Source organism: Syngnathus typhle, linkage group LG6 (assembly GCF_033458585.1).
Source record: "Syngnathus typhle isolate RoL2023-S1 ecotype Sweden linkage group LG6, RoL_Styp_1.0, whole genome shotgun sequence".
Lineage (NCBI taxonomy): Eukaryota > Metazoa > Chordata > Actinopteri > Syngnathiformes > Syngnathidae > Syngnathus > Syngnathus typhle.
The window spans coordinates 7867319-7890637 of record NC_083743.1 but is presented as its reverse complement, the minus strand read 5'-3'; the positions used below and the strand labels follow the sequence as shown (position 1 = coordinate 7890637).

The window sequence follows — 23319 nt, the reverse complement described above, 5'->3', positions numbered from 1 at the left end:
GTGTTGAATCTAGAAATTGGGTCATGTTTTTTTCTGAAAAGGATGAATGTTTTATTTTTTCATACGAGTTTTACTTTTTTAATTAATAGACCCTACTGAAATAAATAAACCTTTCTATCATTCGAATATATTAAGGCACTTTTATAATTTTAGATAATATTAAATATTTGTTTTCCTACTCCTTCTGAAATCTCTGATTTGAGCGAAATAATGCATTTATTTGCTATCTTTGACTTCACCAGACTGATATTGTACAGAGTTTTGCAGAATAAAATGTATACACTGCATCAACTACTCATTAGATTGCCTTCACAGTGGAGAAGCAGTCCATTGTGAATTTTGTCTTTGGAAACGACAAATCGTGATCTCATTGAATCTATTCAGGCCCAGCTGACTACAATAGCCTACAGAAGGATTCGTCATGCATGTTTCTCTCAAGGATGTGGTGATGAAGAGGTTTGCAGGCAGTGTTGCTTTTGCATGACTGAGCAGGGACTCTGAGGTAGCCATTGAGGGATGAGTGGTACTATAGGTAGGTGTGGTGTTCCTGGGATGGGGAGCTGCCAGAGTCGGCCTAAAGGGTGAGGGATATGCAGTTTTGGTCCTCTGAGAAGTTGATTTGAAAGCACTAAATATCTCGTGTTGGGGCTCCGGAGCTATGGATAAGAAATAAGAGACAGTTAAAGTTGTATTGTAGTTATACTTAGTATTTTGGGTTGTCAATAAAAAGTGTAATAAGAGCAATACTACCTGGCCCGTTCGTTGGTGAAAAGGTGCTGCGGAACTCCGGGTTGAAAGTCTTCTCCCGTGCATGCTGAGAGACAATCTAAATCAGGAAATTGCTTGGTTTACCCCATTGGACATTTCAATACCATTTCAAAGATCACTTGGCTATAGGTTATTTACTGAGCAACTCTAGGAGTAACGTGTGCTCTATATGTGAAAAATGGGTAGGGAGACATGTTTTTAAGACAAAAAGATGAAAGTATTTAACAGGTACCATACCTCTGGATTTAAACATGTCAGGTTCTCTGTCCTGTCTTCCTGAAATCTGGTTCTCAGTTCATGCAGGTCCTCTTCTGGCTCCGCCCTAATGCGCTCAAAGAATTGCCTTCTTTCAGCCTTCATGTTGTCATTTTCAGTTTCCCGTTCGTCTTCGATTGCGAGGCAAAGCGCTCCGATGGCAGCTTTACGGTCCTGCCTGAACCCAAGCGCCATCACACATCATCAATTTCCTCAGCCTTTCCTTTGCACTGTTTTGTGTTTGTGTGAAAATGTATGCCAAACCTGAACTGTAATTGATCTTCATCTCTATCCATCCAAGCAGATTCTGTTAATTTCTCCTTCTCCTCAAACATTTTGTCCAACAAGGTCTCCTCATCTCTTCTCTTGACCAGGAGATACTGCCGCAAATCCCTGTATGTGAGCAATCAATTAAATATTTGATACTTGTAAAAAAACGATGAATGCCTTACACAAATACATTTTCATAGAGCAAATACAATTCTCCTACTTCAGCCTTTCCTTGTACTCTGTCTTGAGTTTTCTCTCCTCAGTTTTCCCCCACTGGTTTATTTGTCGGAGCCGCGTTCTCTTCTGCTTCTCAGCTTTCAATTTGTTGATCAACTCCTCCGTTTCTCTCTTCAGCTCATCCTGGAGACGATCCATTCTATTTTCACTTTCGACCTTTAACTGCTCTGCGTCGTTATCCTCCTCTGTCTTCAGATTATCTTGAGAGTAATGCGTTCGCTTCACCTCCATTGTGAACTGCTCGTCCTCGTAGTCTTCAGCGTTCCTCGATGTTTCCTGGCTGTGACGTGTTCTCTGAACCTGAACCTCCTCCTGGAGATGAGATGTCTTCTCTTTTTCGTTCCTTGATTGTCCTACCTGGGCTGTTTCCTCGGCTTCCTCCTTGTCCTCTTTCCGCAGGTCCTCTCGAGTCCTTTTCTCCTCCTCTCCGTGCTTGTTCTGTTCCTCCTGGTGAAGCCAAGTTCTTCCCTCATTTCCCCACTTGGATTGCCCATCTTCAACCTCATTCTGCATCTTCTCATGTAGGAGACTCATTCGCATCTCTTTGTCTCTCTTCAGCCTCTCTGCCTCCTCCTCTTCCTCTTGCTTCAGTTCTTCCAGAAGGAGACAAATTCTCTGCTCCTTTGCTCTCTTTAAATTGTCTGCCTGAACTTCTTCATCTCTTCGGAGCTTCTCTTTGTACTGGCGGATTCTTGTGTCCTTTTCTCTTTGTAACTCCTCAACTTCCTCTTCTTCCTCTCGCTTCAGTTTTTCAGTGATAAGAAAAATCCTTCTTTGTTTTTGCCCTTTTAAAAAATCCTCCTCTTCCGCATCATCTTTTCTTACCTCCTGCTGGACATGCGTTTCATTTTCCTGTCTTGACCTTTCTACCTGCTTCTGACTCCCCACCGGGCCTTTCTTTTCCTCATCTCCTGAGGAGCACCATATCTCATCTTCCTCATCCCCCACTTCATCTGCATGGAAACTTGTTTGTGTTTCAATTTTTTTTATCAATCTAAATTTGATATCTTCCTCTGTGCAAATCCCTGATTTTGTCTTCTCTTTCTCTGGACGTTCTGGCTCCTCCTCAGTCTGCTTCAACTCCCCCTCGCTGAGCGACATTCTCAGCCCATTTCTCAAGCTCCCTTCCTCTTCATCCTCATTTCTCAGTTCATCCTTAGGGAGCTCCCCTTTAAACATCTTCCTGCGTGGCCACGATTTTGCCTTCTCTCTCTCAAACTGCTGTTCCTTATCCTCTTTCCTCATCACCTTCTCCAGATGGAGCTCCATCTGCCCCTTTTCCTGCTCATCATCACTTCTCGACTCATCTTCGCGGAGCATTCTCTTTCTCTCGATCTCCCTCCTAAAGAGCTCTTTTGCTTCTTTCTTTGTGCTGCGCTCCTTCATCCGAGGCCATGTTTTTGTCTTCTCTCGCTCCGACTGTTGTACCTCATCCTCTTCTCTCCTCAGCTCCACCTGGCGGACCAACGAAAGGATCTTCTCTTTGTTGAAGAACTCGCCCTCATCACTTCTGGAGCCCTCTTTATGGAGACTTGTTTGCGTCTCCGTTCCCCCTATGAAGAGCCCTTTCACTCCTTCCCTTGTGCCGTGCTCCTTCCTGCAGGGCCACGATCTCGTCTTTTCTCTCCTAAATCTTTCAAACTCATCTTCTTTCAACTCGTGGCGGAGCGGCACTCTGCTCTCTCTTTCCCAGAAGCCGACTTCCTCATCTTGACTTCTTAGTCTTCCCCCACGGAGTCTTGTTTTTACCCCAATGTGCCTTACATAGTGCACTTCCACTTCTTCCTCTGTGCTGGACTCCTGGCTTGGCCACGACTGTCTCACCGCAGTCTCGTCTCCATGGAGCATTGTTCTTGACTCCATCTTCCTTGGAAATTTCCACAACACTTCTTCTTCTGCGCTTGACTCCTGGGTTAGCCACGATTGTGTCCTTTCTCTCTCCTCTCCATGGCACATTGTTCTTGAATCCATCTTCTTTGCAAATTGCCCCTCCACTTCTCCTTCTGTGCTGGACTCCAGACTTATCCATGATTGTGTCATCTCTCCCTTCGATTTTTCTGCCTCATTGTCGCTTTGGAGTTCTTCTCCATGGTCCATCCTTGGTCTCTCCATCTCCCCCCTAAAAAGCCCTTTTGCTTCTTTCTTTGTGCTGTGCTCTTTCCTGCGAGGCCATGATTTGGCCTTCTCCAACTTTCTCTCCTTCTTCTGTCGCTTTAGCCGTTTTGCCTTCTTTCCTTCACTGCTAGACTGAATATTTTTTCTCCCAGCATTTTCCATCGTCAAAGGTTTTTCCTCTTCCTGCAACCCCTCCAGGAGGTGATTTGATCTCTCTGTCATTTCCCTCCATAATTTCTCCAACTCATTCACCTCTTGTCTACTCAGTTCTTCTTGGAAGACACTCATTCTCGTCTGTCTTTCCCTCTGTAGCTGCTCCACTTCTTTTTCTTCTTCTCTTTTAAGCATCTCCTGGTGTAGGCCCATTCTGGTCATTTGTTTTCTCTTGAAAGATTCCACCTCGTCCTCTTCCTCTCTTCTCAGCCTCTCCTGATAAAGCCTGATTCTCATCTCTTTGCCCCTCCTTAGCCACGCAACCTCCTCCTCCTCGTCCTCTCTGCTAAGTTGATCGGTTAAGAGAGAGTTCCTCAAATCCTTTTCCCTCATCAACTGCTCGTTCTCTTCTTCCTCTCTCCTCATTTCCTCTTGGTGCAGCCGCATCATTTTGTCTCTCGCCGTTTGCTCCTCTTCATGTCTCTTGAGTTCCTCTTGTTGTCGTAAATGATTTCTCGCGGCCCTTTCCCTTTTGCTTTGCTGAGCCTCGTCTTCCTCCCTGCGAAGCTCCTCTTCATGAAGACGTTTGCTCCTTTCAATGTCATTTTCCAACCTCTCCTCCTCCGCCTGCTTTTCTCTCAGGTGTTGTTCCTGGCTTAGATTAAATCGAACATTCTTCTCCTTCTTCAAAATGTCCGCCTGCTCCTCCTCCTCTTTCTGGAGCCCTTCCAGGTGGTGCTGCATTCTCATCTCCTTCTCCCGCTTCAGTTGCTGTGCTTCCTCTTCTTCCTCACATGTCAGCTCTTCCAGGTAGCGACGGATTCTTTCATCCACCTCCTTCTTCAAGCGTGCCACCTCCTCCATTTCCTCTTCCATCAGCTCCTCCTTTTGTTGAAACATCCGTCTCTCCTTTTCCCTCTTCAACTGCTCCGCTTGTTCCGCTTCCTCTTTCCTAAGCACTTCGAGGCAGAATTGCCGCTTCATCTGCTTTTCCATCAATAACTGCTCTGCCTCCCCTTGAGCTCTATTGAGCTCCTCTTCAAAGAAACATTTCCTCATGTCGATTTCGGTCTTCAACCTTTCCTCTTCCTCCTCTTCCCCTTTTCTCAGTTCTTCCCGGCGGTAACGAAGTCTCATTTCCTTTGCGTGCTTCAATCTCTCCACTTCTTCCTCTTCCTCTTTCCTCAACTCCACCTTTTGTCGACAGACTCTTGTCTCTTTTTCCGTCATCAATCGAGCAATCTCTTCCTCTTCCTCGCTTATCAGCTCTTCCTTTTGTCGACTAATCCGTACCTCCTGGATGTGCCTCAATTGCTCTAGCTCCTCTTCCTTCTGGCAGGAATGCATTTGCATCTCCAGTTTCCATTTGAACTGCTCTACTTCCTCCTCTTTATTTCTCAAAAGCTTCTCCTTGTGGAGATGTGTTGTCTTCATTTCAGTTTCAACTTGATCCATCTCCTCCTCTTTCATTCTCAATGCTTCCTGGTGAAGCTGTACACTTGTCTCCTTGTCCTTCATTAACTTATCTTCTCTCCTTATCGCCTCATTTTGTTGCCACATTTGTTTGTCTTTCTCTATCCTCAATTCTTCCATTTCCTCCTCTTCCTCTTTGCGCAACTGGTCTAGTTGGTGACGCAACATCATTTCCTTTTCCTTCTTTGACTGATCCGCTGGCCAATCTTCATCTCTCATCAGATCCTCCTGGCAAAACGCTTTTTGCCATTTTGATTGCTCAACATCCAGAAAGATCTCCTTCCGGAGTTGTCTTTTTTTCTCCAGCTCCCTTTCAAACAGCTTCATCTCCTCCTCCTTCTCCTCTTCCGTCTTTCTCAGCAGTTCCTTAGTTGGTACCTGTTGACAAGGTAATTCAAAAATATGTACCTGGGAAGATGTTTGGACGCATTTAATATTTTAACTCTTGTGTTTTAAAGAGCGCTTCACAGTGTATTGGAGGTTAGCACTCGGACCTTCTTATGTGGAGATTGGGTTCTCTACATGGGGTAAATTAAATTTCAGCCCACTTCCAAACTTCTCAAAGTAGACGACAACAATCAGTGTTGGCGTGAAATGTGATCGCTGTGACTACTGATATGTTACAAAAAATAATATGACTGTTGGTGATTGTTCCTAAAATAAGTTAGTGCATGATAAAATACAGCCAACGTAAATTATTCCACAGAGACTTTGACGTTCGTTCATGTGCTCAAACATCCACTCACATCACTTGTTTTGGGAAAGTCTTCTTTGTGCTTGGCTAGTGAGTGCCCACAAGTAACACCGCACTGGATGTCCTCATCTTCAACAGAGGAGTCGTTCCCCGACTCGTCTTGGCTACAGGGAGGACAATGGTACAAAAACGCACAAAAAACACAGCTGGCACTCTGAAATTGTATTTTATTTTCTAATTTTGAAGTCTTCATGTCATTTCTTTGAAAATGACAACTTATTGCATTTAACACGAAGTGATGAAGCCAGCTCAGCTAAAAGGCGTCGTGTTCTTAGATAATCAGAACAGTCCGACGATTGTGATTGATTTGATGCTTTTAGGCTAATAGTGTCTTTCATGATTGAATTTAGAAGAACAAACCTCTTACTACTAGTCTCTGTCTCAAAAACAGAATCACTGCTGTCCAAAACTCTTTCTGAAACCTGAAAACACAACAAGAACAAAATAATGATCAAGTTTTGATTAATCATTAATTAATTAATTAACCTCCTCCTCTGGTGATTCTGGACTTTGGTCGTCAGACTGGACCTCAAGCTCAGTTATCTCTTCTGCTGGATCTGCAACCCTGATGGCCACTGCTGAGTCCTACGGTACAAATACAAACACAAACATGTACATTACATCTTAATCCACCCTCTCAAAATAAAATGAAAACAAACAAGCAATGAAAAAAAAAAAATCTTAGTGGAAGCAAATTAACTGAAACACAGTATCTATATTGCCATTGTGCTAAACTTAAACTAATACTTTCATCATCAGCCACTAACTGTTATGGGTGAGTCGTCTTCCTCCTCGTCTTCTGAACCCTCAAAAGTGCCTGTGTTGTATCCATACTTTGGTTTACTCCAGACGTATTTGCTTGATGACTCGTTGCTTGATTCTGCTTGGCTGCAGGCAACGATAAGAAGAGTGGGGAAATTTAACCACAAATTCGATCAGTCACTATTTTCTAGAAATACTATAACAGAATATTCTAGAAAACAAAACAAAAAGATCACAAGACAAACCTTTCGGGAGCCTCAGTCACCTGATCTGCCTGTTCTTTGATATCCATCTCTAGCAGATAGTCAAAGCAAAGAGGATTCTTCAGGACACAAATAGGACAAAAAGCAAACTTTTAATTCAACACTTTCAAGTCAACAAGATCTCAGAAGAGCCCCTGCGACAATTGTGTTTTGCTATTCATCTACTGGTGTTGCTCACTTCCTTTTCAGCCATGAGACCAATATCTACCTGATCATCTTCCCTGGTATGCATAATACTCAAGAATCCACTGTGAAAGGAACCCTGACAAAATAAAATATGCACAGAACATTCAAGTTTCGCTGGGAATGCATTTGTTACAGCTAACTATCAGCAGCAAGTGTACACAATTGTACACGCACAAAAAAAACAACAACAAATTGTTCACGTTTACAAAACTAGTTCTGCCAACAACTGAAACGATATATATTTAATGAGCAATTGTGATATATAGTTACCTCCTTTGCAGAGATGCCATTGTCTTCATGATCACTTCTTGAAGGTGCATAGAAAAAACATTCACCCTTCCCAAAGCCTAAAACACTCAAGAATCCTCTGTAAAAAGAAGGCTGACAAAGCAAACATTTTCACTGGATCACCTTATTGTGTTTTGGAGTAGATTTAAATGGATTCAACTGTCGATTAAAAAACTTTGAACGAAATACTGCACTCGTCATCAGCAAATTTCACACAGATTTGATAGAAATCATTATTTACCAATTACTCTACTTACTTCAGGTTTATTGAAAAGGTCTTTCTCCTGGTCCTCTTTGGCTGCTGGGTCACAAACAGCATCAGTGCTCTGATTGTGTTCTAGTTTATGATCCACTATTGTAATACTCACCAGAGGAGTCATTTCCTGATTCATCTGGGCTGAAGGAGTGTTGAACGAGAGGTGCAAATCAATTTAAGTTGTATTACTAAACAATAACATAAATAAATAAACCAAGGAATAAACCAATAAACACATAAATAAACCAATAAATAAAGAAAGAAATGTCAAAAGTCACACACACACACGTGACATAATGAAGACGAGTCCAAGTAATTCTGTTCTGTCAGAGGTAGCGTTGTAAAATAGTTGGGAAAATTCTAGGAGTTATCAAATGATTTTTATTGTCTGTTTATAACATTGATGACATCATGAAACAAAATGAAAAGACAAAACAAACCTCTTGTCAGTATCAGTCTCCTCATCTTTGTCATCCGTCTCCAGCTGACTATCACAGTAAATAGAATTGTCGGAGATCGGAAATCCGCTAGACAGCTTATTATTTAATTAGAAAAGAAAATAATGAAAGATTATACTACATGCCTTAAAAGAGCATTATAATATGAGTGTGGACTAAGTTAAAATAATTTAGCAAAATCTCACAACTCAACACTAAGTCATTAACGGTCACAATGAGTGGATTATAGATAAATGTATAACGATATATATAAAGCTTTATTATTCACACGTGCAATGTACAACCAAATTTTATTTTTCATATGTACAATGTACAACCAAATTCTCTGCATTTAAAGCTGAAGTTTGAAGGGTTTTTTTAGAACCCTGAGAAAACAGGATAACATTGGCTCGAACCAAGTTTATGTACCTGTTGCAGTGGCGAGCCGCTACTCTGGTCTCGAAGGATTTCCAACTTCTCTGCTAGACCGCCACTAACAGTGGCCCCAGAGTACTAGATGTGGTCACAAGTGCACACATGTTAACGCAACACACACATCCAGATGAATAAAACAATTTAACTTCGACACAAATTATATAATTGTACATGACAGCAAAATGTCCTCTGAATTCTTAAGACGTGACAAGTGTACACGTGTTAATGTACCTCCTTTTCTGAGAAGATGACATCGTCGTCAAAGCTGATCAGTGTCAGGGATGTTGTTTCATCACACTTGCAGCTTATTAAACTTAAGAATCCACTGAAGAAACGTGCCTAAAAAAGGAAGAAACACAATATTTGCTTGCGATCTGGTGATGGATAGAACCAAGTCGAAGGAGGAATTTAACATTAAAAAGTGGCGCCAGACAAATGTGATTTTTTTTCACCTTAGAATCTAGATGCTTACTACATTGCATGGAGTCAGAGATCTATCAACTGGACAAAGAGCTCAAAGACAGCAATTTGTGTGATTCCAAATATATGTACATTTTTTCCTATTAGTCAGATGGGAGACTCTCCGGCTCACCCTTGTGTGTATTTATCTTTAAGCCACTCACTGCGTGGGTATTATTAGTCTCCTCAGTCTCTTTTCTGTCCAGTTGGATTACAAAGCCTCCATCGGCACCGGTGCGCTGGATACGCTCACGTTCCTGAGCCACCATTTTACGGTACTGCACTTTACAGGGGTGTTCATTAGTGGTTGTCTGCAAATAGTGGTTGTGAAATATTGGGTTTCCACTTTCATCATAGCTGTTGGGGTAAAATCAGTTGTAGTCAAGAGTAGAACGTAATTGGCACATTGAAAAACCAAATTATAAATCAAACAGCAATAAATCCAGTCTAAAAAGTCCCACTCAGGTACATTCATGAGCACATCAAATGTGTCAAATAGTTAGTGAACCCTTATTATTCGTAGAAGCCAAACGGCAATCCTCTCTAATTGAGTTTTCCCTAAAATGTTTAGAATTGCCTGTACGTACAGGTAGAAGCCACAAGGTGACGCCAAAGCATTACGGTTTCTCAACTCACTTCAACGAGTAGTTCCTTGGCACCGAGATGCTACAAGATGGTGGTAAAGTTGTATTATAAACAGGTCAAACCGTGAACGCTGACAGGAATGTCGCTCCAGTTTTGTAGATATTGCCACATAAAAATGTCTGACAGTTTTGTATCAACTATGCCCGAGTCAGTTATCCACTGGCTCACTTAACCGGTGTGTTAATCATTTGTATGTAAAATCTTGACGTCATCATATACTCACTAATTAGCAACATGTTCTTTGCAGGTGGAAAAGTGCTAAATAAATAAACATAAGTCACTTATGGAAATAATTGACACTGTCAAACCATAAAGAAGTCCAAATGGAGGCCTGCATCACTTACCTTTCAGTCCACCCTGGGGGCAGATGGGCAAATATAGCTTCCCTAGCTAGACACAAAAGCTCTGGCTCATTGTCTGGATCAATTCCTATGTCCCATGCGTACACCCTGATATCTGATAGAAATAACAGGAATTAATATCGACCAGTGGGCAGTTATCGGATTCAGCCAGCCCCAAAATGGACACATATATGTAATTGGATTGAATGTTTAGGCATAGGATATGCTTACACAGTACCTACCTTCTTCAGAGTGATCAGACTCTGAATTCTTCAAGCTACTCATAGCTACTGCTGACACCTAACAAGAAGGCCTATATGTAAAAATAAATTAATAATAATAATAATAATAATAATAATAATAATAATAATAATAATAATAATAATAATAATAATAATAATAATAATAATAATAATAATAACAATAATTCTTATTTTACCTATAAGCAGACAAGACGAGCGTTATGGAAGCAAAAGGCGATCCCCCGGTCATTTTGGAGAACAAATCTGATGTCAAAAGCATTTTCGTCACACACGTCGTCACACACGTGACAGGTGAAGGATGCTTCATGGCAAATGTTTCATTCAAACCTTTTGTGAGAAATGCTCATATAATAGCGGCGCATAATGCAACAAGCAGCTATTTTACTTGTTCTGCAGTCAGGGGGAGGACTGACGCTAAAATGTTTTGTTTTTTTTAAATGGCAGATGCAAAACTGGTTACATGTTAAAACTGTCTCGCGCTTCGCCTTTCTGCTATTTTCGTTTGGTTACATTTGGGAGAGGAGTATTTTTCAAGGCGTGTACAAAAAAAAGCGTCAGTTCACCTTCAAGCATGACGTCACCTACCGTAGGACTTGAAACCACGGCTACCGTACGTGTCCGACCGAATGTGCACACTTCTCATATTAATCACGTGCACGCGCGCGCGCGTCTGCTATTTCCAACTCTAACCCGAACTAATTCACAGCATAGGAAACTACTCGTTATGTCATGTAAATCAGAAAAAATATGAGACTGATTTGTTCTATGCTTGATTTTTGTTGTTTGATTGAGCTCACTGACTATTATTCATATCCTTTTTTGTTTTTGTTTTTTTATGTGGCTGGTTTGACTTTTTGGGTAATGGGTGAATAACCTCCACTTGTTGGGCAATTTGAGTATTAGACACCCACCGACTGGCCTTGAGTCTGAAATGATTCACCAAATCACATGCGTATATAATCAGGAGACCCACAGATGTATTGTTTGGTTGACATCTCAAGTAGTAACAATCCCAAAAATAGAAAAAAGAAAAAAATTTGCATGCCCTTGTTCACCCCATTTTTGCTTTGAAAAAACCCTGCGTATTGGCAGGTTCCTTATCTCTTGAGGTAAATGGCGACGCTCATAAACAAAAAAGATAGTATAGTCACCTATTACCTCATGGCAGGCTATTTGGAAAACAATATTTTCGCTTTTAGTAATCATTTGAATATTGGATGATAATAAAAAAAATCCAGAATAATTCTGGTTATTTGAGTTCATTTTGAATGACCTTGCTTTGCCCACTCAAATAGAGTCAAGCAACCTACAATGACACAACCACAGCTTTGACCCAAGTATAAAAGCAGAGGTCAACAGATGTGCCATGACAAAAACATCATCACGAGGGTTGAACGGATTAATCTGAAATAATGTGGGGGGTGGATAGGGTTGGAAGCGAAGAGCTCCTCAGTGTTGCTTACAGCTGAGATAACCTCCCCTGCTGGTTTTAGAACGGTGCTCCATTATGAAATCAGCTGCAACAATGAAATGAACTCTGACCCTCAGCCAGAGTCTGATCAAGTGGTGGATTTGCCAATCAAATATTTATTAGCTCTTGAAAATCATTTTGCACCTGTCTGCCTATCAAACAAGTCAAATGTATCACAAATTATGATTAATAGAAGCACACATTGAAAAACTTAGCACAACATTTGTCGTTGCAGTACAAACATTATGAAATGAGCAGGTTGGAGGAGCACTGAGGTCCTCTTGATAACAATTACGGCGCTTATCTAGATGGACGGATAAGTGTGAATGCCAAATCGATGAAATGCACTGAGTGCCATCTCAAAGGTTGCTGTCCCAGATAAAAGCCATTCCTCTGAGAGGCCCATTTTCATCTTGGTCAGCAGCTCTGAAGTCAGCAGCTGATATGTGGATCATCCTTATCAGATTTGTCTGTACACCGCTGTACAGTGACGGTGCAATCGAGAGCTTTGCACGGGTCAATGTTCGATGATGGCTAACTGACTTTCAATCGAGCCACTCACTATATTGTGTAGTATAGTGTAGTATGTGGCTGATGGTGATGGGGTACATTCATTCCTTTTCCTTGAATTTCATCACATGAAGCCACTGTGGCAAAGTCCACGAGATAAGGCAACAAACATCAGCGTGGCACACGCCACTCTTTGACCTATTAACCAAATTTACACTCTCTGACACACATGCACCCACGCACACAAACACACATGCACCCACGCGCACAAATCACACACAATTATTTTACTGCACTCCGATGTATAATTGAAGTGCGATGTGTTCATGGCCCAATTAGTAAGCTTTTAATTTTTGTGACGAGACACTGGAGTTTGTGTTAATTCCATGGAATCTTCCGTAGACATGTCCTGCCTGTGTTTGTATCAAGGTGAATGTCTCATCCGCTGCAAACAAAATGGCTAATCCAACTAGTTCAAATAGAGTCATCTGAACTTTCACCTTCTTTTGCAGACCTACACTATTGACTTATCCTGTATTCTACTCCCCCGTCCCGTAACACTTGAGTTCAACTTTGTCTGGTTTTACACAGTCCTTATTTAGCATCTATTATTCACCTCTCATTAGTTTACCGAATAACAATTAAGAGTTATTTAGTGATGTTATGCCATATGCTCTTAGACTGCAGAAGAATAAAAAGTCTTTGTGTGCATGACGAGTGATCTCGCAGCAGGTGACCATTGAACTCTTAACTTGGTCCCCTGCTAAGGGAGATGGCTGGGGGGTGAGGTCCACTTCCACGGAGACACAGCTCCCACACCTCCCTCCCGCCTCCATGCAACGACTCATCCCATATCTGAGCGCTATAAAAGGTCTGCTCCTGCTCAAGTTGACAGTCTCCTCAAGAACTCCACCAGGTAAGACAAGCCATCGCTGCAAGTGGGATTTGGGGATGTAGAACAAGGATGTTTGGCAAAAGAATTTCTTGATCTATTAGACAGAGTGCACCGATTTTCTGCTCCTTAGAAAATCATATCTTCTGAAAAAACTCCTAGTCAAGAATGTGCACAGGCTAATTTTATTATTGTGTCTGATTATGTCTGGATTTATTTCAAAGAGCAGTCCAAATCGCATTTTCATTTAATTCTTTGGGTCAACTCGGAGTTGAACTCTGATGCTTTGGTTAGATTATTCTTATTGGATACCTGAGTCTAACATTTTAGCGTCTTTGCTGGTGTTGTTTACTATTGAACCACGTTTGTTTTTTCTTTTTAGACCTCCATCATGAAGTTTGTTGCTCTCGCTATCACTTTGCTGCTGGCCGTTGGTGAGTATTCTGATTGGTACTAGAGACCATCTGAGGGAATCTTCTGGACTTCCTTCAACAATGATTTTTTTTTTTTTATGCTTAACATATGTTTCCCTACACAGGCTGCCAGGCTGCTTCTCTGCAGGCTGATGCACCCAGCTCCCTGGCCCATGCCCGGGCTGTTGTTGACGTCTATCTGACTCAAATGAAAGAAAGTGTCAAAAATGCCTTGGGTCACCTTGATGATACAGAGTACAAAGAATTTAAGTAAGGCCATTTCATTGACATCTTTTTTTAAACCAGTCCTACACTCTGTTTGATCTAACAATGGAATTATGCGAATGATTGATTCACCTTTCGCATTTCAAAGTATCTGATGTCTTGTTAAAAAGTGTTCTTCTTTTCCCTGTTCTTAACCAGAGACGTAATCAGCCTTCGCTTGGATGATCTTCACCTTCAGCTCAAAACCGTACAGGAATCCGTCGCTCCCGTCACCGACGGTGTGGTTGCGACACTCAGTGATGTTACTCAAACCTTCAGAGATAATGTCAAGAAGGACGTTGATGCCTTGGAGGTGCAACTCGCCCCCTACAAAACAAAGCTGAACGAGGTTGTTAACAAACACATCGAAGAGTACCGCGCGCTTCTGGAGCCTGTGATCACAGAGTACCAGGCCCAGCACGATGCTCAGATGAATGTTCTGAAAGCCAAGCTGGAGCCCATTGTGGAAGACCTGCGCAACAAGATCTCCGTCAACGTTGAGGAGACCAAGACCGCTCTCGTGCCCATCATTGAAGCTGTGCGCACCAAGGTGGATGCTCGTCTGGTGGAGCTGAGAGAGATGATTGGTCCATACGTGGGGGAATACAAAGACCAGATTGGAAAGGCCTACGCCCATGCCAGATCTATCAAAGCAGAAGATCTCACTGCTCTGAGAGAGAAGATTAACCCACTGGTTGAAGATGTCAAGACGAAACTCCAAACTATCTTCCAGAACATCTTCCAAACCTTCAGTGCTAGTGAAGCATAATTTGAATGAAAACGTACACACTTAGCACATGCATGCTTTCGTTGGGCTATCACAAGCGGATCTGTGATGATGCTTGTCTCATGAAACCTGTTCTGGCAAAAGACAGCTGAATAAACATCTGACTGTTTATGAAAACCTTTCTCCTCGTGCTGTTGTCCTAATTTTAAAACACTTTCATCATGTCGTATAAAAAAGTGAGATCTTTTAATTTGAAGTCACACAGAATAACACAATACTCTCCACCTGTAACGTTATTTTGAAATTAATACTCACAATGGATGTCTGACGTTCGGGCAAATCGTGTTTTTTTTTTTCGATGCCCATTGTTCAAGAAATTGATAACCGGGTAAGAAATATTGAAACAAAATGTCTCATGTGGTTCAGAACGGTAAAAATAGCTTATTTGGTTGTTTTCATGCTAGTTTGAAATAAACTAGCTAAAATAAACCACAGTAGAGCTTTTCTATACATCTTTTTTTATACAAAAGGGATATTCCAGGAATGCCATCCCAAAGGACAGAATCCTTCTACCTCTCAAATCATCACTTTTCCTTACTTTCTAATATTTTCAGAAACGTGAAGCTATGGCAGACAGCCTGCTGAGAGGTCATCGTTGATCACACAACTGTGATTAATGAGTTGATAAATCCACAATGTGACCTGGTTTATTGACAAACTTAAGTCCGGTCTTTATTAGAGTAAAAACACCCCAGGCTGAAAACCTTCAACACCACCAAATCGGCTCGTGCCCTCGTGTACACAAACACACCCAAATCCAAATTATAAAGACAATAACAATAAACACAGATTTCATTTCCGTATTCAGTTTTAAAGAGTCGTACAATCAGTGTGGTGATGAAACTCAGCTTTTCAAACTCTCAATAAAAAATCGAATCGATTTCTTTCAGTCTACATCCATCCACACAAAGTAACTATAAGTTGAAAGTTAATAATGTGTTACAAGCCAGCTTTGGGCTAAATCAAATAGGCGTTAACGTAAGCACGGCTTGGATGTGTGATTTGTTGCCAAAATGTGTGTTTAATTGTGACAGCTCTTGGGGCCGCATAGACATGTGCAGCTGTGACTAGTACATGTCAGTGGTATTATGTGTACTATAATGGATGAGGAAGGCATTGTGGTCCCCAGTGAGAGTCAGAAGATGTATAAAAGCTACCCGCACTCCCGATGCTCCCACCACTCTCTCACGAATGTTGCGATGCGCTTTTGGAAGACTTGGTGGGCGATTATTATTTTTCATCTTTTCAACTGTTGATATAAAAAAGGGAGCTGCTACAAGAAGAACACACTCGCCATACAATCCCTAAACTTTATGAGAATGTCGAGGAATGGTAAGTATGGAGTAACATCGTATCTTTATGTGATGATGATTATGTATAATGTTCTCTCTTCAGGTTTAACACTGTCTCAAAGCTGTACATTATCTTCGATGTGTTGCACAGACAGTCCATCGCTGTTGAACGTTAAGGTCCCGCCAGTCAATAAGGTCAGAGTTCAGCTGGAGATGCATTCGCTATGGCAGCAGTTTGATGAGCTAGGTACTGAAATGATCGTCACCAAAGCTGGAAGGTAATTGTTAAAATTCTGTTTGCTCCTTCTGCTTGAAATTCCCCCTGTGATTTCATTTCTGTTCAAAAACTGGCAGGAGGATGTTTCCGACGTTCCAGGTGCGAATCTCGGGAATGGATCCTACCGCTGAATATGTTCTGCTCATGGATTTTATTCCTGTAGATGATAAAAGATATAGGTAAATATAATCAATGATGATCTAATCATCTTAAATTCAATTCCATTGTGAGTTAGGTTATAAGGTGTGTGTCAGATATGCATTCCACAGCTCATCCTGGTTGGTAGCAGGTCGAGCAGATATTGCGGCTCCGAGCCGGATGCACTTCCACCCGGACTCACCAGCTCGTGGAGCCCAGTGGATGAAGCAGACTGTGTCCTTTGACACGCTCAAGCTGACCAACAACCTGCTGGATGACAATGGACATGTCAGTTTTTGTCCTTTTGTTTCCAAGAATCTTTCCTCGAAAACATTTTTTGCTCAAAATGTTTTTCTCCTTTTCTCCCCGCCAGATGATATTGAATTCAATGCATCGCTACCAGCCACGCTTCCACGTGGTATATGTGGATACAACGCCCAACAGCCATTTAAATGCACACAGAAACTTTTGCTCCTTCTCCTTCCCCGAGACTCGCTTCATGGCAGTCACTGCCTATCAAAACCACAGGGTAGGAAAACCCAGACAGGTTTGGAATGAAATATTTCTCAGATGTGTCCTTACTGATGGAATTGAATCTATCTTACTTCCAGATCACTCAGCTGAAGATAGCTAGCAATCCATTTGCGAAAGGCTTCAGAACAACAGACACACAGGATTGGTTAGTGTACACTGTACAATTAATCCAGAGTAAGGTTGTCCTCAAGAAGGTGTGTCAGATAAATGCTTTATGTGAACCCAGGGGAAACATTCCCAAGCCTCTCGGAATGTGGCATCCACCAGAGGACAGGACTGAGCGCAATGTCACAAACACAGGAAGGGAAAGGGGCTTAAAAAGTGAGTGGCGGAATGTTTTTCTGTACATGGATGTACTATAATATTCATTGTAATATCTGAAAATACTATACATGTACTGTAACTTTTTATTCTGGTCTTTTTTACAATTTACAATCATTAATTGTTTTGTAACAATTGTAAGTGTAACAACAACACAATCTGTTTGCATTTTCAGCACAGGAGGCAGTCTCGCATCTGATGGAGCAAAGTGGACAGTGTTGCAACTTCACAGATGCAGTAGTCGGAAGCAACAATGGAAATTTTGATTTTGGAGCTCCGGCTTCCTTCCGCTTACCGTCTTACTGGGAATGTGCCGGATCTTCTCAAAGCAACAATGTGTCGTAGAGAGAGAGAGATCATCAGTGACTCACATTTTCAACGACGTTTTATTATTACCTCCATTAGGCCCATGTAAGTAAATAAGAGGTCAAACTATTTGTGAACAGAGAAGCTTTTTTCCCCGTTGTGTTATTAAAACAGATATCTAAAATAAAATAAAAATCTCCACTTGTACTTGACTAAACTGTACTTTTAAAACATTTTCTATGCTTAATACTAGTGCTCGATAAACTGGATGCCGTCACATCTGACCTTTATTTCGAAAAAACATTTATTTTGAAAGTTCTCACAGGAAGTCAATGCCCCTTTTTCCAGTGAACGATGATGCGAGATTGACGAGCTTGAAGATGCAGTAGGGCGGATGGAGGAAGACCGGGAGGAGGCAGGGAGGTGGTGAACAAGATGAACGACTTTGTAAAGGGCGCGGATGCGAGTAGGTCGTCAACCCGCCGGACAGCCTCCTTGTTATCACTGCGTTCGGTCGTCCGACGCCACGAGAGAAAAAGCCGCGGGCCTTCGATTGTTGTAGCCCCCGAGCTCTCCGTAACACCGAGGGTTGCCTGAAGATGATGTAGATCGTTTTAGTGAGAATTTCAGTAGTGTGAAGAAGGAAGGTTTCACTCTCCGTTGTGGTATTACGTCAGTACACCGAGGCAGAGCACGGTCAACTGTGTCATGGGTTTAGCCGTCATCTTAGCTCGCTCGCCACCTCCACTATCCCGTGTCGCCGGAAACTGAATGTCAAATTGAGCGGAAACAAACCATCATCTCCAGTTGCAACGGTCCTGTGCTCCATCATGGAGTCGTCGAGAGCTCAACCTCGCCTGCTGCCAGCAATTCTGGCGTGGACTATTCTGTGTCAGCTAGGCGGCGGCCAACCGGTGCCGAACACTTCGGGCCTGCCTCGAGCTATTCGCTTGCCTCTGAGCCAAGGAGCTCGCACCGAATCACCGCCGCCCCTCGAGGGTGGCCACGCGAGGAGGATGAGCGCTCGCCGGCGGAGGGGAGTGACACCCAGCGGCATCAACTTCGTAGATATGATCGACAACCTGCGGGGGAAGTCCGGGCAGGGCTATTACGTGGAGATGGCTGTGGGCTCTCCTCCGCAAAAGGTAACCTAGTATGAATCGTAAGTGGAATTAAAATTAAATCTCTGACATTGCAGTCAGTTTTTTATATCAACGTCAGCATTTTTTGTCGGACAATATTCGGAGCGCTGCATTTCGAGCGATTTAAATACATTGGCAAAAATTGGGGGGTAGTCTGTGAAATTATGCATGGATTTTTTTTTTTTTTTTTTTTTTAATAAGGTTATATGTCATAACGTGGAGAATGTGCATAATATAACTTTAGTTATCAATAGGAATTAGGTATACCTAATCTAGCAATTATGCTGATGTCCTAGTTAACTTTCATTCATTGTTTGTCAGACTGCAAAATATGATACTCTCATTGAGATGTAAACCAAAGAGGAGCCAAATAAAGAGCCAGAGATTTGAATGGGCAACCCGAGAGGTTCAACTGGAGACAGAGGGGAAGGACATTCAGGGTGACAGGAAACATCACTCAGGACATTACAAAAGAGGACAAACTAGACTGTGTGGTGTCGGAGGTGATGAGTGGATGCAAATACAGGAAACGATTGATGTACTTACTGCATGATTTCAGACTAACTTTCTTTTTATACAAGTATTGTTTTCATATGGGCATATTTAAACATTACTTCTGTTTCTCTCCACTCTCTAGCTGAACATCCTTGTGGATACGGGAAGCAGTAACTTTGCTGTTGGAGCGGCTGCTCATCCATTTTTGCGCAGATACTATCATCGCTCACTGTGAGTATTCTCAAAGTAAGCAGTAGAAATACACAATTTCTTGCCATGGCCTTGCAATTAAATCCCTGATATATTCCATTTTTGAACTAATTTGCTTACAAAAACATCAAATGACAATGGGCCTCATAAATGCATAAAGATAGGATCTGTGTGTACTATCTATGCATTTGATGATCATCGGTAAATGGTTATTGCTGTCCATCAACAGTTCCACCTCTTACCGGGACCTTGGAAGAAGCGTGTATGTCCCATATACCCAGGGTCGATGGGAAGGCGAGTTGGGTACAGATCTCGTCTCCGTCCCACACGGCCCAAATGCCACGCTCCGTGCCAACATTGCTGCAATCACCCAATCCGATCGCTTTTTCATCAATGGATCTAACTGGGAAGGAATCCTTGGATTGGCTTATGCTGATATAGCACGGGTATGGTATAGGCACTGATTGTTGCTTTTCCTCAACGTCAGTTAAGGAAATTAAAAAGCAAAACTAGCGAGAGCTTTTCATGTTTATTTAAAAAAAATTTTTTTACACCAAAACAAAAAAGAATCCCATTTTCCTACTGCTTGTTTTGCAATTAATAATATATTTCAAATGAAGACTAAAATGAACCCCAAATAATAATTAAAAGTAAATATCATTTTATTTCAGCCTGATGAGAGATTGGAGCCCTTCTTTGACTCCCTGGTTCGCCAGACTCCTGTCCCCAACTTCTTCTCTCTCCAGTTATGTGGTGCTGGCTTTACCCAAAACTACTCCCTGGGCAGCGCCACTGTTGGAGGGAGCATGGTAAGACATGCGCAGCAGTGATACAAACACATGAGTCCGTATATCATCCGGTGTGCATGGCCAGCAGGGTACTATATGTTTTTTTATCCTGTAGATAATCGGAGGCATAGACACATCCCTCTTTGTGGGAGAGCTTTGGTATACTCCCATCCGTAGGGAGTGGTACTATGAGGTCATTATCGTGCGTATTGAGGTGAATGGACAGGACCTCAACATGGACTGTAAGGAGGTAAGCTGTGATGCACAGATGGCACTAGCAGTATTAAGTCAAGGATAACAAAATCTTCTGAGTGATGCTGATTGCAAAAGCTATTATTTGTTATTCCTCTATTCTTTGCAGTACAATTACGATAAGAGCATTGTGGACAGTGGCACCACGAACCTTCGACTACCCCGGAAAGTTTTCCAGGCCGCTGTCAAGGCGATTGAAGCAGCTTCCTCAGTCAGTACACATTTATTGAATTTGTCTACAGATTGGAATCAAATTGAAGGGATAAACTGATAGATGAGCTGACCCACATGAATTTTGCTGGGTCGGCAAAATGTGTCTGTCGTATGGTAGTTTGATTAGCCCATTTCCCGGCCTGTATTTCAGACAGAACAGTTTCCGTCTGGGTTCTGGCTCGGCGAGCAGCTGGTGTGTTGGCAAGCCGGAACGACACCTTGGAATATCTTCCCAGTCATCTCTCTCTATCTGATGAGTGAAAACCGTAATCAGTCCTTTCGAATCTCCATCTTGCCCCAGGTAAAGGCACAGAATTTTCGTCTCGCTATCACCATTTTAGTCTGGACCAATTTATACGGTGAACTCAGCCAAGTTTATTGAGCCCCACTGCTCGCAGCTGTAATGTAGCGGAAAAAAACATAAACCCAAAAACATTTTCGTCTTTCTATCCAGCAATACCTGCGGCCAGTTGAGGATGTCGCTTCTGCTCAGGAAGACTGCTATAAGTTTGCCGTGTCCCCGTCGAGCACCGGCACAGTTATGGGAGCGGTTATCATGGAAGGATTCTATGTGGTGTTTGATCGAGAAAAGAGCCGGATCGGTTTTGCTGTCAGCACATGCCATGGTGAGTAAGAAGGTGTGGAGAAATAGATTTGTATTGTATTAAAGGAGTTCACTGTAATTTAACCACCTTTTTTCTCCTGATTACAACCCACCCCACTCTGCCATTTCCAGTTCATGACGAGTTTCGCACAGCCTCTGTGGAAGGCCCGTTCTACGGTATTGATCTGGAAGACTGCGGCTACAACATCCCCCAGACGGACGAGTCCACTCTTATGACTATTGCCTACATCATGGCGGGTATCTGTGCTCTCTTCATGTTGCCATTGTGTCTCATGGTGTGCCAGTGGCGCTTTGCTCGCTGCCTTCACCCACAGGGGGACTTCTCTGATGACATATCACTTCTTAAATGAGCTGGTGAACCAGAAGACTATGGGAATCATGGAGCCCTCAAATTAGCTGGGTTAACAAGGAGCCTTGTATTCCCATTTCCAATACATCACATGCAAATAGTTGACCGAAGTCATAATGACCTCAATCTAATACACACTTTGATTTGGGACCGAGACCACTCCATTTATTGTTGTACTGTACTGTAAAATGTTATGGCTGGATGTCGTGGCGATGCTAAGAGAAACTGCTTCGCTATCGCTTATTGACAGGAAGCCGTCTGTGCGGCAAAGCAAAAATAATTGAAGATTTATTTGCGAGGGAACGAAAATACTTGAAAGACACTATGTGTGTCCTAGAACTAAGCACAGACAGGCTTGTGATGGTAAAATAAATATTAATCAAATGGTTCCTGTTTCATGCAGGCTACTATGCAGATCAGCCTTATATAAACAAAGGCTGAAAAAGGGAAACAAATAGTTTTCAGCATCTATATATGATTTCAATTTATAATAAATACTTGATTAGAAACAGATATTTATCAGATGGTCACCCAAGAGAAAAATACTACAGAGCTTGATGCAATGAACTGACCTGGATGTTTACAATGTTTAGGGAGCCGTAATTGACACTGTGTGCAATGGCATGATTAACTGTGTGTGGTTTTAATGTGTGTTTTTAGATCTACTCTTTGTTGCTTATGACGAAAAAGGAATGAGATGTCAGCATGTCTGCGTTTGTTTGCGCGCTCGCGTGTAGCTGTACTCGTGAAAAGTATTCCGACGGATTTAATGAATGAAACTACTGAACATTATATAATGACATCTATTCAAATACACTATTTTGCAAACTCCGCCAAAGAATTCTTAAGGGAAACTATGTAAGCTTAACACGTCTTATATCACCTCGTAATTTGTTTTGCTTGAAGCTGCTGAACACCTTGTCAGTATTTGATGTCACTTATCGTACTCTATTCTTAAGTGTATCTATTGTACATAACATTAGTTTGACAGATTTTTATTTTGTTCTGAAGGACAGTACGCCACATTTTGTTATTGTTGCACATCATCGATATTGTATTTTAAATGTCAATCTAAAACCTTTAAGGCTTTTAGTCAGTTGGTCAGTTATTTATTTCAAATGGCGCATTTATAACACCCCAAGAATTCATTTGATATAGTTTTAATTGCAATATCTGATGGGAGTGAATTTGTCGTTATGAAGTTCGGCAGAGTATATAACCGCAGTCTATAAATATATTTCTTATTTACTGATCAAAAAGAATTTGAAGTTAGTGAGATTGAGATTTTTATCACTTTAAAACACAACAACATGAGCATTTTACACACATTGTTTCAGAAAAATGTTGCATGCATCCCACATGCGATTCATTATTGGATGTTTTTTTAAACTGGATAAACATTTGGAATTTGCCCACAAAATGTTTGATTAATAATAAAGGAAAAAAGTGTCATTTAAAACAATGATATGTACTCTTGCAAGGTTATTTTTTTTATAATGGCTCAAAAAGATAATGAACCATTATCCATTTTCTGCTTAGTTATAAATGATATATATACATCTATTTTTTTTAATGAACCACATCATCCCAGTTGCATTGAATATGTATTGTTTCACTTCAGCATTTTTTTAATTTATTAATTATATGATACTAATGTCTCAATAGCATATTCACAGATAC

General features: G+C 41.6%; 4 protein-coding genes and 1 long non-coding RNA gene across 6 annotated transcripts; 3 read left to right on the top strand and 2 right to left on the bottom strand.

Moving 5' to 3' along the window:
- Nucleotides 1–218: 218 nt before the first annotated feature.
- LOC133155349 (trichohyalin-like) lies at nt 219–9516 on the bottom strand. Its single transcript, XM_061280578.1, has 18 exons — nt 9276–9516; nt 8884–8991; nt 8647–8730; nt 8221–8315; nt 7893–7921; nt 7782–7822; nt 7507–7617; nt 7259–7312; nt 7033–7109; nt 6793–6913; nt 6512–6610; nt 6386–6447; nt 6018–6129; nt 1514–5649; nt 1288–1416; nt 1006–1201; nt 751–826; nt 219–656 (listed from the first exon to the last, which is right to left on the bottom strand). The coding sequence occupies exons 1-18, from the start codon at nt 9378–9380 to the stop codon at nt 310–312; spliced, it is 5982 nt and encodes a 1993-aa protein (XP_061136562.1). The 5' UTR covers nt 9381–9516; the 3' UTR covers nt 219–309.
- A 3699-nt stretch (nt 9517–13215) lies between these two features.
- Nucleotides 13216–14818, top strand: apoa1b (apolipoprotein A-Ib). The gene is made up of 4 exons (XM_061281908.1): nt 13216–13257; nt 13616–13667; nt 13772–13916; nt 14070–14818. The coding sequence occupies exons 2-4, from the start codon at nt 13625–13627 to the stop codon at nt 14677–14679; spliced, it is 798 nt and encodes a 265-aa protein (XP_061137892.1). The 5' UTR covers nt 13216–13257; nt 13616–13624; the 3' UTR covers nt 14680–14818.
- A 1198-nt stretch (nt 14819–16016) lies between these two features.
- Nucleotides 16017–17218, top strand: LOC133155348 (T-box transcription factor TBX1-A). The gene is made up of 7 exons (XM_061280577.1): nt 16017–16029; nt 16141–16267; nt 16344–16445; nt 16521–16692; nt 16778–16933; nt 17016–17096; nt 17165–17218. Exons 1-7 carry the CDS (start codon nt 16017–16019, stop codon nt 17216–17218), a joined length of 705 nt encoding a protein of 234 aa, XP_061136561.1.
- A 115-nt stretch (nt 17219–17333) lies between these two features.
- On the bottom strand, nt 17334–18501 carry LOC133155704 (uncharacterized). Its single transcript, XR_009714717.1, has 2 exons — nt 18361–18501; nt 17334–18158 (listed from the first exon to the last, which is right to left on the bottom strand). It is a non-coding gene; the product is annotated as an uncharacterized LOC133155704 (long non-coding RNA).
- Nucleotides 18396–23101, top strand: bace1 (beta-secretase 1). 2 transcript variants are annotated; one of them, XM_061281208.1, is made up of 9 exons: nt 18396–18710; nt 19345–19433; nt 19642–19858; nt 20084–20221; nt 20316–20450; nt 20562–20663; nt 20817–20966; nt 21120–21291; nt 21402–23101. In XM_061281208.1, the coding sequence occupies exons 1-9, from the start codon at nt 18396–18398 to the stop codon at nt 21638–21640; spliced, it is 1557 nt and encodes a 518-aa protein (XP_061137192.1). In that variant the 3' UTR covers nt 21641–23101. The 2 variants fall into 2 exon arrangements, with proteins under 2 accessions (XP_061137192.1, XP_061137193.1); XM_061281209.1 differs by lacking the exon at nt 18396–18710 and adding an exon at nt 18896–19245.
- The last annotated feature ends 218 nt before the right edge of the window (nt 23102–23319 follow it).